At 48.1% G+C, this 16,576-nt stretch overlaps 1 protein-coding gene across 2 annotated transcripts in view; it reads left to right on the top strand.

Annotated features, from left to right (window-relative positions):
- The window catches only part of rfx2 (regulatory factor X, 2 (influences HLA class II expression)), a 38,881-nt gene that overhangs the window by 11,689 nt on the left and 10,616 nt on the right, over positions 1-16,576 (top strand). Inside the window, exons 2-10 of one of the 2 annotated variants that reach the window (XM_076279149.1) lie at positions 230-340; positions 502-591; positions 2,563-2,642; positions 3,546-3,813; positions 5,513-5,587; positions 12,780-12,961; positions 13,773-13,892; positions 14,680-14,801; positions 15,720-15,838. In XM_076279149.1, the coding sequence (XP_076135264.1) occupies positions 239-340; positions 502-591; positions 2,563-2,642; positions 3,546-3,813; positions 5,513-5,587; positions 12,780-12,961; positions 13,773-13,892; positions 14,680-14,801; positions 15,720-15,838 (1,158 nt within the window). In that variant the 5' untranslated portion in view covers positions 230-238. The remainder of the gene's footprint in view (positions 1-229; positions 341-501; positions 592-2,562; positions 2,643-3,545; positions 3,814-5,512; positions 5,588-12,779; positions 12,962-13,772; positions 13,893-14,679; positions 14,802-15,719; positions 15,839-16,576) is intronic. The other variant, XM_076279148.1, reaches the window with a different exon arrangement.

The following is a 16,576-nucleotide window of genomic DNA, read 5'->3' on the forward strand; positions in this document are numbered from 1 at the left end:
ATGAGGATCTGTGCGCTCTCGTCCTGGCCAGAGTGAATGTGCTGGTTCCTTCAGGAGGGGAGCACCTCAAAAGGCCTTTTGTCCAGCCCGTTGGCACATGCACACGGCCCTCGCACTCGGCCAAGTGTGTCTTGTGTTCTCGTGTCCATCTGAGGAAGCGTTCCCCTGTAATGCTGACCATGTCCTCGTTAATCACTCATCTTCTCTTCCTCTCTCTCACCCCCTCCAGTATCCCACAATGCAGAGCTCCGAGGGAGGGTCTGACTCGCCAACGACGGCTCTGCGCACGGCCACCTCTGCCCAGGCCCCAGTGGTGCAGCCCGTTCCTGCCTCGCAACAGGTGCGCACACACAGTGACGAAACACACACACACACACACACACACACCCATCTTAAACAAGTGCTGGAGAAAAGATACAGTGCACAGTGAAGAGTTCACAAGTTAATGTATGTGTGTGTGTGTGTGTGTGTGTGTGTGTGTGTGTGTGTGTGATCCTGCAGCGAGTGCTGGTTCAGGCTACAGGATCATCTCAGAAGAGTCCTCAGGTGCAGCAGCTCTCAGTTCCCAGGGTACAGCAGGTGTCACAGCAGGTACATACACGCACATGCACGCACGCACACACACACGCACGCACGCATACTTACTGATATACACTACACGCACACTTACTGATATACACGCACACTTACTGATAATCACACACTCCGGCAGGGCTAATCAGTCACACTCTGTGCTCTCTGTGAAGTGATGGAGTGTAGCGGTTATTTGTGTATCTGATTCGTTGTCCCCGTTTTCCTCGTTTGTGCTCATCCCACAAGAATTCCCGTCAGTGACGCGCTGACACAAGCTCCCCTGCAGCTCGTTAAGCCGCCGCTCCTGCCAGGGGAGCGCAGGGACTCGTCACCGGTGCAGTGTGTCACAGCCCTCGTCAGACGAGCATGAGCCGGGGCAGTGTGTCACAGCCCTCGTCAGACGAGCATGAGCCGGGGCAGTGTGTCACAGCCCTCGTCAGACGAGCGTGAGCTGGGGAAATGAAGTGAGCTGTGTGCGCTGTGCTTTGGTGTTTGGTGCTCTTTCAGTTTAGTCCGTCTCTGAGACCGAGACGCAAAAACATTAATGTCAGCTGCAGCTGCCCACAAACACTTAGGCGTCCATGTGCCTTCCATGTGCCAAGGTGGAGGAAGAGGAGAAGGGAGGAAGAGGAGAAGGGAGGAAGAGGAGAAGGCAGCGCAGAGGCAGAGCTGCACACACTGGCTCTCGTCTGGCTCTGTCTGCATGGAAAGGTTTGCAGCAGATGTTGACGCTATGCCTGGACCTCCATACTGTTACTCCCTAACTACACACACACACACACACACACACACACACACACACACACACACACACACACACACACACACACACACGTTCAGGAGCACAGGTCAGAGAGGCTGCTTTGTGCAAGTGTCCTTTCATTGTCTATACGGAAGAGCAACAGGATGCAACAGGCATGCCATTTCACGGTCTATTCCAGAATGCAAATCATATGGGAACCACCAGAGTTAGAGCTCCGTATAAATGAAGCAGAGTTTTGGAACCACCAGAGTTAGAGCTCCGTATGAATGAAGCAGAGTTTTGGAACCACCAGAGTTAGAGCTCCGTATGAATGAAGCAGAGTTTTGGAACCACCAGAGTTAGAGCTCCGTATGAATGAAGCAGAGTTTTGGAACCACCAGAGTTAGAGCTCCGTATGAATGAAGCAGAGTTTTGGAACCACCAGAGTTAGAGCTCCGTATGAATGAAGCAGAGTTTTGGAACCACCAGAGTTAGAGCTCCGTATGAATGAAGCAGAGTTTTGGAACCACCAGAGTTAGAGCTCCGTATGAATGAAGCAGAGTTTTGGAACCACCAGAGTTAGAGCTCCGTATGAATGAAGCAGAGTTTTGGAACCACCAGAGTTAGAGCTCCGTATGAATGAAGCAGAGTTTTGGAACCAGTAGGGCCGCTTGCTCAAAAACAGATTCCGCCCAGACTGATCTGCTCTGGAGTCAGATGTGGCTACAGACTGAAACCAGCCAAGATAAATATACATTATGCAAAAAGTCACCTTACTCAAAAAACAAGATGCAGTAAGGCACCGAGTTCCTTATGAGCCATGTTCCTTACGGAACTGAGTTCCTTACGGCATTGATGTTCCCAGTTCTCTTCAGTTCTTCTGTTCCCTTCATTGGGCCCTCAGCATTAATCAGGTAGTTCTTAACTCACACACGTCTGATTATGCAAGTAAGATGTTTCAGTGTGAGCTGTCGCTGTGGCATCATATCTCACCTCCATCTTCAGTGGTTTCAGTGTGAGCTGTCGCTGTGGCATCATATCTCACCTCCATCTTCAGTGGTTTGGCAGGTTGTGGAAGTGAGCTCCGCTGCAAGGAAATGGAAAAGAAGGAACAGGTTCCCCCTAAACCCCCGAGGGCCATGCACACACTACCAGGCAGCTGCCACTGCAGGCTGCTCCTTATGGTGCTTGTGTTGTCTGTGCTGCTTTCTGACTGTGTGTGTGTGTGTGTGTGTGTGTGTGTGTAGGTTCAGCAGGTCCAGCATGTGTACCCATCCCAGGTCCAGTACGTGGAGAGCGGGGAGGCGGTCTACACCAACGGAACCATGTAAGTTCCAGGCTTCTCTCAGGGCTTTACTCCCTTACGTTCACCTCAGCTGTCCTGCACAGGCTTCTCTCAGACAGAACCGGGCTGGAATGGATCCAGGTCTGATACGGCTCTGATCTGGCATCACCTCTCAGTTCTGAACTAAGTCGTTTGAAATTGCTCATGCAAAGCCATCAGCATTATTGCTATTTAATGTGGTTATTCTAAGTCACATTTCATCAGATATATTTTGCTAATTTAAATAGTCGTTAAAGTTAATTAATCTGCCTATTGTGGTGATTATAATTTGAGTAGGAGGGAAGCAGATTGGTTTGCACAATGAAGCACTGCCACTTTTATGACCTCATTTCATGGCAGGCGATGCAGAGAATCACATTTTTCTGTATTAGGTATCATGAATCATATTACCTTAAAAAAGAAGTATAATGTTTGAAAAAAAAAAAAAATTAATTCATTGGTCTATGTCTTTTTCTTCTTTGCTTTGTAAGCCTATGCAAAAGGGCATCAGTCTTTTCCAATTATTTTGAAGCGACAGAATCTGTACTGTTTAAAGTTTTAGTGTTCTGTGACATTTCCTCCCTGATGTCTGCTAGTGGCAAGAGGTATGAGCTGCTCTGGGCATGTAGGAAGGCTGTCTGTGCTGTCTGTGCTGTCTGTGCTCTGGGCGTGTAGGAAGGCTGTCTGTGCTCTGGGCGTGTAAGAAGGCTGTCTGTGCTCTGGGTGTGTAGGAAGGCTGTCTGTGCTCTGGGTGTGTAGGAAGGCTGTCTGTACTGTCTGTGCTCTGGGCGTGTAAGAAGGCTGTCTGTGCTCTGGGTGTGTAGGAAGGCTGTCTGTGCTCTGGGTGTGTAGGAAGGCTGTCTGTACTGTCTGTGCTCTGTCCACTCACTGATGTCCCTCCCCCAGCCGGACGGCGTACTCCTACAACCATGAGGCTCAGCTGTACGGCCAGGGCAGCGGCGGCGCCTACTTCGACTCCCAGGCGGGCGGCGCCCAGGTCACCACGGTGGTGTCGTCGGCCAGCGGCGTGCACCCGCACAGCATGGTGGGCATCGCCATGGACGTGGGCGGCAGCCAGATCATCTCCAGCGGCAGCGCCTACCTCATCCACGGCAGCAGCATGGAGGGAGGACGCCACCACAACACACCCACCTCACGCTCCTCCTCCGCTATGGTATGCACACACACACACACACACACACACACACACGCGCCAGCCAGCACAACACACCCACCTCTCGCTCCTCCTCCGCTATGGTACGCACACACACACAAACACACACACACACACACGCAGATACGCACACACATGGGGCAGCCGTGGCCCACTGGTTAGCACTCTGGACTTGTAACCGGAGGGTTGCTGGTTCGAGCCCCGACCAGTAGGCACCGCTGAAGTGCCCTTGAGCAAGGCACCTAACCCCTCACTGCTCCCCGAGCGCCGCTGTTGATGCAGGCAGCTCACTGCGCCGGGATTAGTGTGTGCTTCATCTCACTATGTATTCACTTTGTGCTGTGTGTGTTTCACTAATTCACGGATTGGGTTAAATGCAGAGACCAAATTTCCCTCACGGGATGAAAAGAGTATATATACTTATGTACATGCACACACGCATACATGCAGGCGCGCACACGTTCATAGAGAGCTGCTTCGAAACACACTTACCTATTGCATGTAGACTGTTTAGACAAGATATACCAACACGTGTAAATCGGTTACATTGTCTCAGGACACCCCTTAGCCATCACACACACACACACAAAGGAGTTGAAGTTGGTCTTCTGAGCTATACATTTCCACTATCGTGTGTGTGTGTGTGTGTGTGTGTGTGTGTGTGTGTGTGTGTGTGTGTGTGTGTGTGTGTGTGTGTGTGTGTGTGTGTGTGTGTGTGTGTGTGTGTGTGTGTGTGTGTGTGTGTGTGTGTGTGTGTGTGTGTGTGTGTGTGTGTGTGTGTGTGTGTGTGTGTGTGTGTGTGTGTGTGTGTGTGTGTGTGTGTGTGTGTGTGTGTGTGTGAGTGTGAGCCCAACCCAGGAAAGACAGGGAGTAGATAAAGTGGTGGCGTGAGGACTGGACGAGTGAACTTGCTCTGTGAGTGCTTTGCATAATCAAGTAGCCGGTGGCCTTCATTAGCATGGAAGGCTCAGCACCCTGTGAGAGCCTGCGGAAAGGCTTGGACTCGGGCCCGGTTCTCTTCTCTTACTGTCCCCTGCTTCTCAAGCTTGGACACCGGGGCACCACTACTTTTTACAGCGAGCCTTTTTGCCTGACCATTGTCTTCAGTCTTTTATTTTTCTTCTGAATACCCAGTGAGATTTGACCCCCTCTGTCCTTAGGCTGTGTCCAGTGTCCTAGCACACAGCCACAGTTGAACAACACGCCAATTTTCCTGTTAAAGAACATGGTTTATCATTTTCCCGTTAAAGAACATGGTTTATCATTTTCCTGGGTGTTTCCTAAGATGGTGTCGAATGTGAAAGAGTGCTTTGTGGGCGGCATGTTAAGATGCTTCCTGGAGATGTTTTGCGTGGTGGACTCCATCCCTGGGTGACCTCAGTGGTGTCCTGGTCCCCAGCAGGTGTGGGTCAGGCAGAGGCTGTGGGCAGGACCTTCACCCCTCCCCCACTGGCCTGTTTGCATGTGTTTGGTCCAGCTGTGATGAGTTTGGCTGCCACGCTCACCCAGTGTGATGGAAATGCTATAATCTGGCTGCCCGCTAACCGTCTGATTTCCTTTCTGTTGTCTTCCCCTGCCCTTCAAACTATCTGTCGTCCCTCCCCTCTCCTTTCCCCTCCTTTTCTCTCTCTCCCTCTCCCTCTCCCTCTTCCTCTCCCTCCCTGTGTTTCCTCTGCATGCTTATGTTTCTCTCCTTCAGCTTGAAATGGCGATTGAAAACCTCCAAAAGTCTGAAGGGATTGCCACTCACAAAAGCAGCCTGCTCAACAGCCATGTAAGTCACACAGGAACCTGCCTTCCTTTTGGCCCAGCGGAAACGGCCGCCACAGAAGAGGGGGCATGCTGCTACTGCTACTGCTACCCGTCTGTCTGTCTGCTTCCTGCCTGTGGCTGTCTGTCTGTCTGCTTCCTGCCTGTGGCTGTCTGTCTGTCTGCTTCCTGCCTGTGGCTGTCTGTCTGTCTGTCTGTCTACCTGTCTCTGTCTACCTGTCTGTCTGTCTGTGCTCCTCAATGCTCAAACGACACACAGCGGTTTCCAGCTCTGCTCTCCCCCTCAGCAATAGCAGGCGTTTTAGAGAGCACACACCCCTGTAAGATCAGAAGGCCAGTGGGTGCCTTCCTTCCTCAGGGCTGTTCATCAGGGCTGTTCCTCAGGGCTTCCCTTTGGAGGTTGTGGACCTGACCGTAACAACCAGAGCAGATTGAACTATTGAACTGTCAAGTAAAAGAACTACGGTACATTTCACAGGACGTGACTGGAGTGACTTAATGGTCTTGATGTTAATGAGTATATGTCACTCCCTAGTGACTAGGGGTCAGTCCCATAGTGACTAGGGGTCAGTCCCATAAAGCCAAAGGAGACGCAATGCACCCCCTGAAGGAGCAGGCCTGTGTCATCTACTGTGTAGCAATGTGGGGAGACTGGGACAGAATGTTGGTATAGCTCCTCTATAAGAATGTTGGGATAGCTCCTCTATAAGAATGTTGTTATAGCTCCTCTATAAGAATGTTGGTATAGCTCCTCTATAAGAATGTTGGGATAGCTTCTCTATAAGAATGTTGGGATAGCTCCTCTATAAGAATGTTGGGAGAGCTCCTCTATAAGAATGTTGGGATATGTTCTCTGTAACACCATGTCCTAACAGGATCCGAGTGAGCGACTGTCTACACTGAATCTGTTAAATAGGCCCTTCTATTGCGTCATGTTTCTCATTCAAAATAGCAGAGCAACGCGAGCGACAGAAAGGAAATAGACACGGGGTGTCCGACAAAAGTTCTCTCAAAACGTTGCGTTGCATCGCGCTGCTCGCGTCGCTTGCAGTCAGGGCACTCCAATTGAAAACGATGGAATTAAACGGATTTTATCGCTAATGTTCGCTCGCATCGCATCCGGTTAGGACATGGTGTAAGAATGCTGGGATAGCTTCTCTATAAGAATGCTGGGATAGCCCGCTCGGCCCTAACTTTAGTCACAGTGGTGGGGCAGAGGTAGGGTTGGGTATCGTTTGAATTTGAACGATTCCGATTCCAATTCCGATTTCTTATTTCGATTCCGGTTCCTAGCGATTCTCGATTCCGATTTTTTTAAGAGGCTGGGTCAAAAAAACGTTTAGGATATTTTAAATGAGCTAGCTAACCAACGGTCTTTCTCAGGGTATCTGCACATTTTCCAAGTGCAAATTTAAAGACTTTTAAGACCTTTTCAAGACATCTAAATGAAACTTAAGACTATAACACGGCAAAAAGATATATATGACTGTTTATGCAATAGTTTTTTTTCCTACTAATTTTAACCCCCACCCCATTTTGGATGTCTACAGAAGTTACCAAATATATTTTGGCGAAAGAAAAATAATTGTGTGTGAATTACCTTCAAAGCTATAAATGCCCAATTTTAGGGTCTGGGCTGCTTGCTTTTGAAGCTGGCTGTACATATCTGGTTGTGCTTACTGCTGAGGCTGACTGTTCTTCACCTGTGTCTGTAGTAGCCTAGGCTACTTGCCAAAGACATGTGCACTGGACTGGATTCCCTTCAATATTTTTTTCAAAGTTAGACTAAGCTATTTACATATTTGAATAAGCCTACTTTATATAATTTACTATGTGCATCTATTGTCCAATATGCAGCACAGCAAATTAAAGTTAATCCACTACTTTACATTACTTTGCATACCAGTTGTATCTAAACCAACCAAAGCTTGACTGAAACATTGTAAAACCATTGACTTGTTTTAAATGAATTAAGAGACAGGTCCTCCTCGCATGATCCTGCTGAAAACCGCTGGTTTCATCTCAAGCACGCACGTATTATGAACACACGTTTTTATGTAGCCAGTCGCCGACATTCAAAAAATATGCGGTAGTTCACAACTTTTGCGAAGTAGGCCTAGCCTACTGGGAAACGCTGGCAAGCAAGCTGCTGGCAGATATTACATGTAGGCTATTATAACTTAGACAGATATTTTCTTCCCTAGGCTAGGCAAGCAACACGTACACGCTGGAAAGATGCAAACAGATCAACTTAAGTATTTCCTCCTAATTGCGAAACACTGCACATAATTTGACCAACAGTCTTCGCGTCCATAGTTTGTGAAACGATGCTGCGTCCGAGCAACGATTTTAGATGCCAAGCGCAACTCCAAAAAGGAGAACAAATGAGCATCCGGCTTGAGGCTGCGCCGGACGCCGGACAGGGCTTTTAAAATCCATATGTCCGGCCTAAATTCAAACGTATGGCCAACCTATTGCTCTTTCTTTCTCTTGCTCATTCTACCGTAGGCTTCCTCATTCCACGTAGGCTACCTGTATATCTCTCTGGCCTCAGCTACACCACGAAAACGTCAGGCATATTATTTTGTACATAGGCCTACTGTATTATTACTGTTTTCACTCTAACCACACCCGTGAAAAACATCTTCACTCTGCAACCACTACACTTCCTCCCGTAGCCTAATAGCCTAGTCACTTATACAATTGCGTTTTTTAAATACACGAAACTGGATTGAGACATCACTCGCTCTCTTGCACTCGCTGGCGGTCCCATACGCACATTTAATACCTCTCTTTCGAAAATTCAGTTGTATTTAAGACTATTTAAGGATCCGCGGGAACCCTGCTTTCTGAATGAAATAGTCTGACCTTCTCCATGAATTTTCTATTTTCTAATTCTATTAAACTATGCGCTTCTTCGTTGGTGTTCAGCCGTTTCTTCTTCAGGTCGGCGGACTGGGAATCGAAACTAGGAATCGAAATTTAAACTTTTGAACGATTCCGGGAAAATCGCAAAGATAGTCCCGGTTCCAACCAATACTCGATATTCGATACCCAAGCCTAGGCAGAGGTGAGACATTTCTCTGTCTGTGTCTCTCACTCTCACTCTCACTCTCACTCTCTCTCTCTCACTGTCTCTTGGCCTAGCCTTGCCTGCTAACCCCCTGGTGTTTCCTTCAGGGCTGTTTACAGCTCTTAGCCTGTCGCTCCCAGTCCCGTCATTCTGACACAGTGCATGCATGCTGACACACCGCTGAGCGTGTTTACACACACACACACACACACACACACACACACACACACACACACACACACACACACACACACACACCCTGCCTGCCTGCCTGCCTGCAATCAGCCACCTCTCCCTGTCTGACACTAACGCTCCATGTGTGTGTGTGTGTGTGCGCGCGTTTGCTATAGTGCCTGTCAGCAGGCTGGAAAGCAAGTGTCCCAGATCTGTTCTGTGGTCAGCAGCTAAGGTGTGTGTGTGTGTGTGACCAGAGATGGTTCCTCCAGCCGTAGGCTCCTCCTTCTCCTCCTCTCTGTGTGTCTCCATCCTGCTGTCCTTGTGCTTGTGGCCAGCAGTTCTGCATGAATAACACAGCTCTACTTGAGATGAATAACACAGCTCTACTTGAGATGAATAACACAGCTCTACTTGAAATAACACAGCTCTACTTGAGATGAATAACACAGCTCTACTTGAGATGAATAACACAGCTCTACTTGAGATGAATAACACAGCTCTACTTGAGATGAATAACCAACACAGCTCTACTTGTGAGATGAATAACACAGCTCTACTTGTGAGATGAATAACCAACACAGCTCTACTTGAGATGAATAACCAGCACAGCTCTACTTGAGATGAATAGCACAGATCGATCTATTTGAGATGAATAACCAACACAGCTCTTCTTGTGAGATGAATAACACAGCTCTACTTGTGAGATGAATAACACAGCTCTACTTGGGATAAATAACCAACACAGCTCTACTTGTGAGATGAATAACACAGCTCTACTTGTGAGATGAATAACACAGCTCTACTTGTGAGATGAATAACACAGCTCTACTTGTGAGATGAATAACACAGCTCTACTTGTGAGATGAATAACACAGCTCTACTTGTGAGATGAATAACCAACACAGCTGTACTTGAGATGAATAGCACAGCTCTATTTGAGATGAATAACACAGCTCTACTTGAGATGAATAACCAACACAGCTCTACTTGTGAGATGAATAACACAGCTCTACTTGTGAGATGAATAACACAGCTCTACTTGTGAAATGAATAACCAACACAGCTCTACTTGTGAAATGAATAACCAACACAGCTCTACTTGTGAGATGAATAACCAACATAGCTCTACTTGTGAGATGAATAACACAGCTCTACTTGAGATGAATAACCAACACAGCTCTACTTGTGAGATGAATAACACAGCTCTACTTGTGAGATGAATAACACAGCTCTACTTGTGAGATGAATAACACAGCTCTACTTGTGAGATGAATAACACAGTTCTACTTGTCAGATGAATAACACAGCTCTACTTGTGAGATGAATAACCAACACAGCTCTACTTGAGATGAATAACCAGCACAGCTCTACTTGAGATGAATAACCAGCACAGCTCTACTTGAGATGAATAGCACAGATCTATTTGAGATGAATAACACAGCTCTACTTGTGAGATGAATAACACAGCTCTACTTGGGATAAATAACCAACACAGCTCTACTTGTGAGATGAATAACACAGCTCTACTTGTGAGATGAAGAACACCGCTCTACTTGTGAGATGAATAACACAGCTCTACTTGTGAGATGAATAACACAGCTCTACTTGGGACAAATAACCAACACAGCTCTACTTGTGAGATGAATAACACAGCTCTACTTGTGAGATGAAGAACACCGCTGTACTTGTGAGATGAATAACACAGCTCTACTTGTGATGAATAACACAGGTCTACGTGTGATGAATAACACAGCTCTGCGTGTGATGAATAACACAACTCTACTTGAGATGAATAGCACAGCTCTACTTGTGAGATGAATAGCAAAGCTAGTTCAGGCTGAACTGTGCTTAACACTTGAGACTTAATCTTGAAACTGATGGTAGTGTTGTTGCAAAAGTTCCTTGTATTTGGTGTTTCTCTGTGAGGTATAAAGATATAGATGGTTTGACCAAGAGTGATGAGCGTATGGATACTGTAGACAGTGATGTGAGGCAGAGAGAACATTGTGTGTGGATACTGTAGACAGTGATGTGAGGCAGAGAGAACATTGTGTGTGGATACTGTAGACCAGGGGTCTCAAACACCCGGCCCGCGGGCCAAATCCGACCCGCGTCCGGCCCAATTCCGGCCCGCGACGTATGTCAAAATAATGTAATCCGGCCCTTGAGACTTTTTAATTGTGACAAACAACGATACTGATTTAAAATAGACGATAGTTCCAAGTACGGTGACAAATCTCATTTGTACTCTGCTCCACTATGTGCTAGACATCCAGAGCTTCATTCAAACCCAAAATCGCTGCGCAAAGTATTCAGGAAATACTTGTATTACACGCGAGAAACACAAAGACATGCATTTGTAATGACGCGGAAGCGATGCAGGCCATAGTGTTGCATAAATTGAAGCAGAAATAGGCCTACACCAAATGTTGAAAAACTTTTACGTGTGATGAAGTCTTAGGCTATGTTATTCACCTATTCTAAATCTGAAGGAGAATATCCTTTTGGAGATTATGATCGATCGTCTATTGAATGGAGGTGCGTCTGCGTGTACGATCGGTGTCCACTAAGCATACCATGCTTATTTTGACCCTCTGCCCAACATAGCTTGGAGGTTGCAGTGGTAATCGTGACGATAGTGTCCGTAATGGACGTGGTACAGACAGCAGGGCTAGTAGAAATAGGGCTCTAAACTACAAAGTCACCCGCAATATGATGCAAACTTCTGGGTACTCAGATTACCCGCGATAGGAACTCATTTAACCAGAATACTTTATTGTAGGCCTTGTGGTTTAGAAACCATATACATCTTAGGTGTTGGTATACATCTTAGGTGTTTTCCTGTTAATTTGTTATGTGGGTAATATGAAAAAAGTAAAGTAAACCTGCTCAAATATGTTCATCCAGTATTTAAAGGTGCATAATTTGAGGTGCTTGCCATCCAGTGGCAAATTAGATGGGTAAATTTACCCCCTTAATAAACTTTTGTTTTACTCAAAGATTTTTACATTTACAGTAGGACTTTATCTCTGACCACTTTCAAGCCATGGCCTTTTGAAATTTTGATATAAAAATCCAATGGTGTTGCTTTCTTAACCCTGACGCCTATAGTTTGCCAGGTTTAAAAAAGTTATTAGAGGAAAATATTTTTATTTGGTGTGAAACACACACATACCTGTTTTTATGCTTTTCATTTGTTTTATAATTTGTATTAATATTTATTTTATCATTATTTTATTTATAAGCTAAGGTTGCTAGCACAGGTGTCTAAAACTAGATAAAAACACTAGCACTTTCTGTTTGCAGTTTTGTGTGGTATTTGAAAAAAAGAACATTGCATTTTCAGAAATAGCCGGCCCTCCAAACAGATGACGTTGGCAGAATTGGCCCCCAGCTCATTTTAGTTTGAGACCCCTGCTGTAGACAGTGATGTGAGGCAGAGAGAACATTGTGTGTGGATACTGTAGACAGTGATGTGAGGCAGAGAGAACATTGTGTGTGGATACTGTAGACAGTGATGTGAGGCAGAGAGAACATTGTGTGTAAGTGTGTCGTCCTGCGTATCCCGTTGTGACCGTTCCTGTCGTCCTGTGTTTCCTGTTGGGACTGTTCCTTTATGTGTGTGTGTGTCCTGTGTTAACTGTGTGTGTGTGTCCGTCCTGTGTTGACTGTTCCTGTGTGTGTGTCCGTCCTGTGTTGACTGTTCCTGTGTGTGTGTCCGTCCTGTGTTGTGTGTGTGTGTGTCCTGTGTTGACTGTTCCTGTGAGTGTGTATGTGTTTGTGTCCTCTGTTGACTGTTCCTGTGAGTGTGTGTGTATGTGTTTGTGTCCTGTGTTGACTGTTCCTGTGAGCGTGTGTGTGTGTGTGTGTCCTGTGTGTCCTGTGTTGACTGTTCCTGTGTGTGTGTCCTGTGTTGACTGTTCCTGTGTGTGTGTTCCTCCCTCAGCTGCAGTGGCTGCTGGATAACTATGAGACTGCTGAGGGCGTGAGCCTGGCGCGCTGCTCGCTCTACAACCACTACCTGCGCCACTGCCAGGAGCAGAAGCTGGACCCCGTCAACGCCGCCTCCTTCGGCAAGCTCATCCGCTCCGTCTTCATGGGGCTCCGCACCAGACGCCTCGGCACCAGGTCAGACGCACGCACGCACGCACGCACGCACACAACCAGGCCTCAGCGCCACCACACACACACACACACACACACACACACACACACACACACACACACACACACAACCAGGCCTCAGCGCCACCACACACACACACACACACACACACACACACACACACACACACACACAACCAGGCCTCAGCGCCACCACACACACACACACACACACACACACACACACACACACACACAACCAGGCCTCAGTGCCACCACACACACACACAACTGGCCAACCAGGCTGCTTAACACACACAACCAGGCTCAGCGCTGCCACCACACACACAACCAGCCAACCAGGCCTCAGCTGCTTAACACACACACACAACCAGGCCTCAGCACCACCACACACACACACACACACACACACACACACACACACACACACACACACACACACACACACACAAGGCCTTCTCTGCTTAACGCACACAGAGACTGAGCTTGGCCCGGAGCCAGGCCTGATCCACATCCATCCTAATTCAAACTGCTGTCTGTGCAGTGGAAAGTGATGGTTCCCTTATTAGCACTGATATGACATTAAATGGAGAGATGGATAGATAGATACTTTATTGATCCCCAGGGGAAATTCAAGAGGGTCTTATTTCAAAAAATAATTTACATAGCTATGATTTATTTTACTCCTACTTGGTGGTTAATTGAAACCAGTCTGTGTTATTGTTTAGTGTTGGTGAGCAGTGTGTGTGTGTGTGTGTGTGTCGTGAGTAACTCACGTTCTGCTCTGTTCCGTTCCGTTCTGTCCTCCCTGCAGGGGTAACTCAAAGTACCACTATTACGGCATCCGGATAAAGCCGGACTCCCCTCTCAACCGGCTGCAGGAGGACTCGCAGTACATGGCCATGAGGCAGCAGCCTGTGCACCAGAAACAGAGGTGAGCCCCTCTTTCACACTCTCGCTTGCTCTCACACTCTCACTCACACGCTCTGCCTCTCTCCCTCTCTCTCTCTCTCTCCCTCCTTCCCTCTCTCCTGATGAGGCCTCTCATTGTGCGGCTTTATTGTTGTGGAATGAGGGTCTGTTGTTATGGGCTTTATGAAGTGATTGACAGTGACTGCATGTGTCCTGATGGGTCCTGCAGTGATTGGCCTTGCCCTTGTCGTTTTAGCCATATATCGGAACGTCACCTATTTCTGCCCATGCCCTATTTCTGCCCTTTTACGTGTATGTGTCACTTAATGCTTTCATTTCTATACAAACCAAGACGGCTGATTCCTAAAGAAACGCAATGTATCTAGATTAGCTATGTACCAAAAATTACATTTTACCGTGACTCGAAGAGCTGTAAACAGTGTTGTAAGACTGCGTGTACAAATCCGCTTGGATCTCCAGTGAAATCTTGATTTTGAGACGAGAATTCTCGGCCTAACCGTTGATGTGCCGAGTGGAAATGGGGCACCCACCAGCCCAGCACCAAACTCCGAGCACGGTGAACAAAATCGGATATTTAAGGCAGTAAATGCTCCCGTTAAGAACCAAACCCAATTTTGTTCAAATCTACATACCTTTGGCTACTGAAAATGTAAGGTTTATTTATCAAATGTTATTTTGAAGTATTACACTCTACAATCTTTGTTAGAATTTTGTAACTAAAGGGGCGGAAATGGGTGCTTTTACGCTAGTAATTGTGTGTGTGTGTGCGTGTGTGTGTGCGCGCGCAGGTTTAAGCCACTGCAGAAGGTGGACAGCGTGGGTTACGGTTTGTCCGGCGGCTCCAATAATGCCTCCAGCACCCCTGAGCAGTCCGTGGCCGCCCAGAGCCAGCACCACCAGCAGTACATCGGTAAGCACAGCCCCCCACACCACACAGCAGGACACCACAGCACACCACACAGCAGGACACCACAGCACACCACACAGCAGGACACCACACCACACCACACCACACAGCAGGACACCACAGCACACCACACAGCAGGACACCACAGCACACCACACAGCAGGACACCACACCACACCACACCACACAGCAGGACACCACAGCACACCACACAGCAGGACACCACACCACACCACACAGCAGGACACCACACCACACCACACAGCAGGACACCACAGCACACCACACAGCAGGACACCACACCACAGCACACCACACAGCAGGACACCACACCACACCACACCACACAGCAGGACACCACACCACACCACACAGCAGGACACCACACCACACCACACAGCAGGACACCACAGCACGCCACACAGCAGGACACCACAGCACGCCACACAGCAGGACACCACAGCACACCACACAGCAGGACACCACAGCACACCCCTCCCCACACCTCACCACACCACACCACACCACACCACACTACGGCACACAGCAGGACACCACGCCACGCCACACAGCCCCACACCACACCACACCACGCTACGGCAGACCACCGAACACCATACCTCACCAGACTGCAGCACACGCTGCCAGACACCACACCACACCACCGCACACCTGCCGGCACAGCGCTGCGCTCTACCCCCAATGGCTTCCCCTGTTCCTCCCAACAGCCATCCATCCCTCCCTCCCTCACGGAGTCCCTCTAACAGGAGGGGTGTTGGCCTAAGCCTTATCGGGGCACTGCAGTGGGTCACGCTCTCCCAACAGCCAGCTCTGTCTTTGCAAAGAGTTCAAAGAGTTTTAGTTTGAGTACTGACGAAGTTGTTAACGTTGTTGTTGTTGTTGTTGTTGTTGTTGTTGCAGACGTGTCGCACGCTCTCCCTCCCTTCCCTCCTCTGGACCTGGGCCCCGTGCCCCTGCCTGAGCGCATCAACATGGCCGACATCAAGAAGCTGCAGACCCTCTACAGGGACCACTGCGAGGTAGTTAACCAGCCACACACACACACACGCACATCCCACACTCACACGCACACACGCACAGCCTACGCTCACACACGCGCACGCACAGCCCACACACACACACACACACACACACACACACGGCTCCAAAACCACACTTGCACTTTGCATCCACACAAGACTGATGGGGGCTGCTGTGCTTGAGACCATGAACAAGTAGTGAATAACTGCAAATACTTACTAGACATCTCATCCTTGTTATTGCAAACACTAAACGGAACAAATGTTACGTGGGAACTGAAGTTCACATAGGTTTTGTTCTCTCAACTGTGTACATCTCATTTTAATTGGTTGCTTAGCTGCTTAATGCCATAAAGTTATTCAGACTTTCTTTTGACAATTTTCTTTCATCGTTCCTCCTCTTCCCCCTCTTCCTCTCCTCCTCCTCTTCTCCTCCTCCTTCTCTTCTCCTCCGTCTCCCCCTCTTCTCCTCCAGGGGGGTTTTTTGGGGGAGAGCTTTTTTTCCTGTCTTTGTTGTGCTTTCTGAACACTTCAGTTCAGTTCCAGCTGATCAGAAGTGATCAGGAGTGGGCCAGACTCAGGGCTGCCTTTAGCAGAGGGGCCACTGCACTGATAGCAGTCCGAAATAGCCTGCTGTAGCCCCCCTGAGAGGGCTGGGGGGAGAGAGGGCTTCATTAGCTGTGTGTGTGTGTAGGGGGGGGTTGTCATATTATATATTGCCCACCCTCCCCACCCATC

The sequence above is a fragment of the Alosa pseudoharengus genome, unplaced genomic scaffold, assembly GCF_046254945.1.
Source record: "Alosa pseudoharengus isolate Yale_2024_CS ecotype anadromous, Long Island Sound unplaced genomic scaffold, YU_APseudo_1.1 YU_APseudo_1.1_scf_11, whole genome shotgun sequence".
Classification (NCBI taxonomy): domain Eukaryota; kingdom Metazoa; phylum Chordata; class Actinopteri; order Clupeiformes; family Clupeidae; genus Alosa; species Alosa pseudoharengus.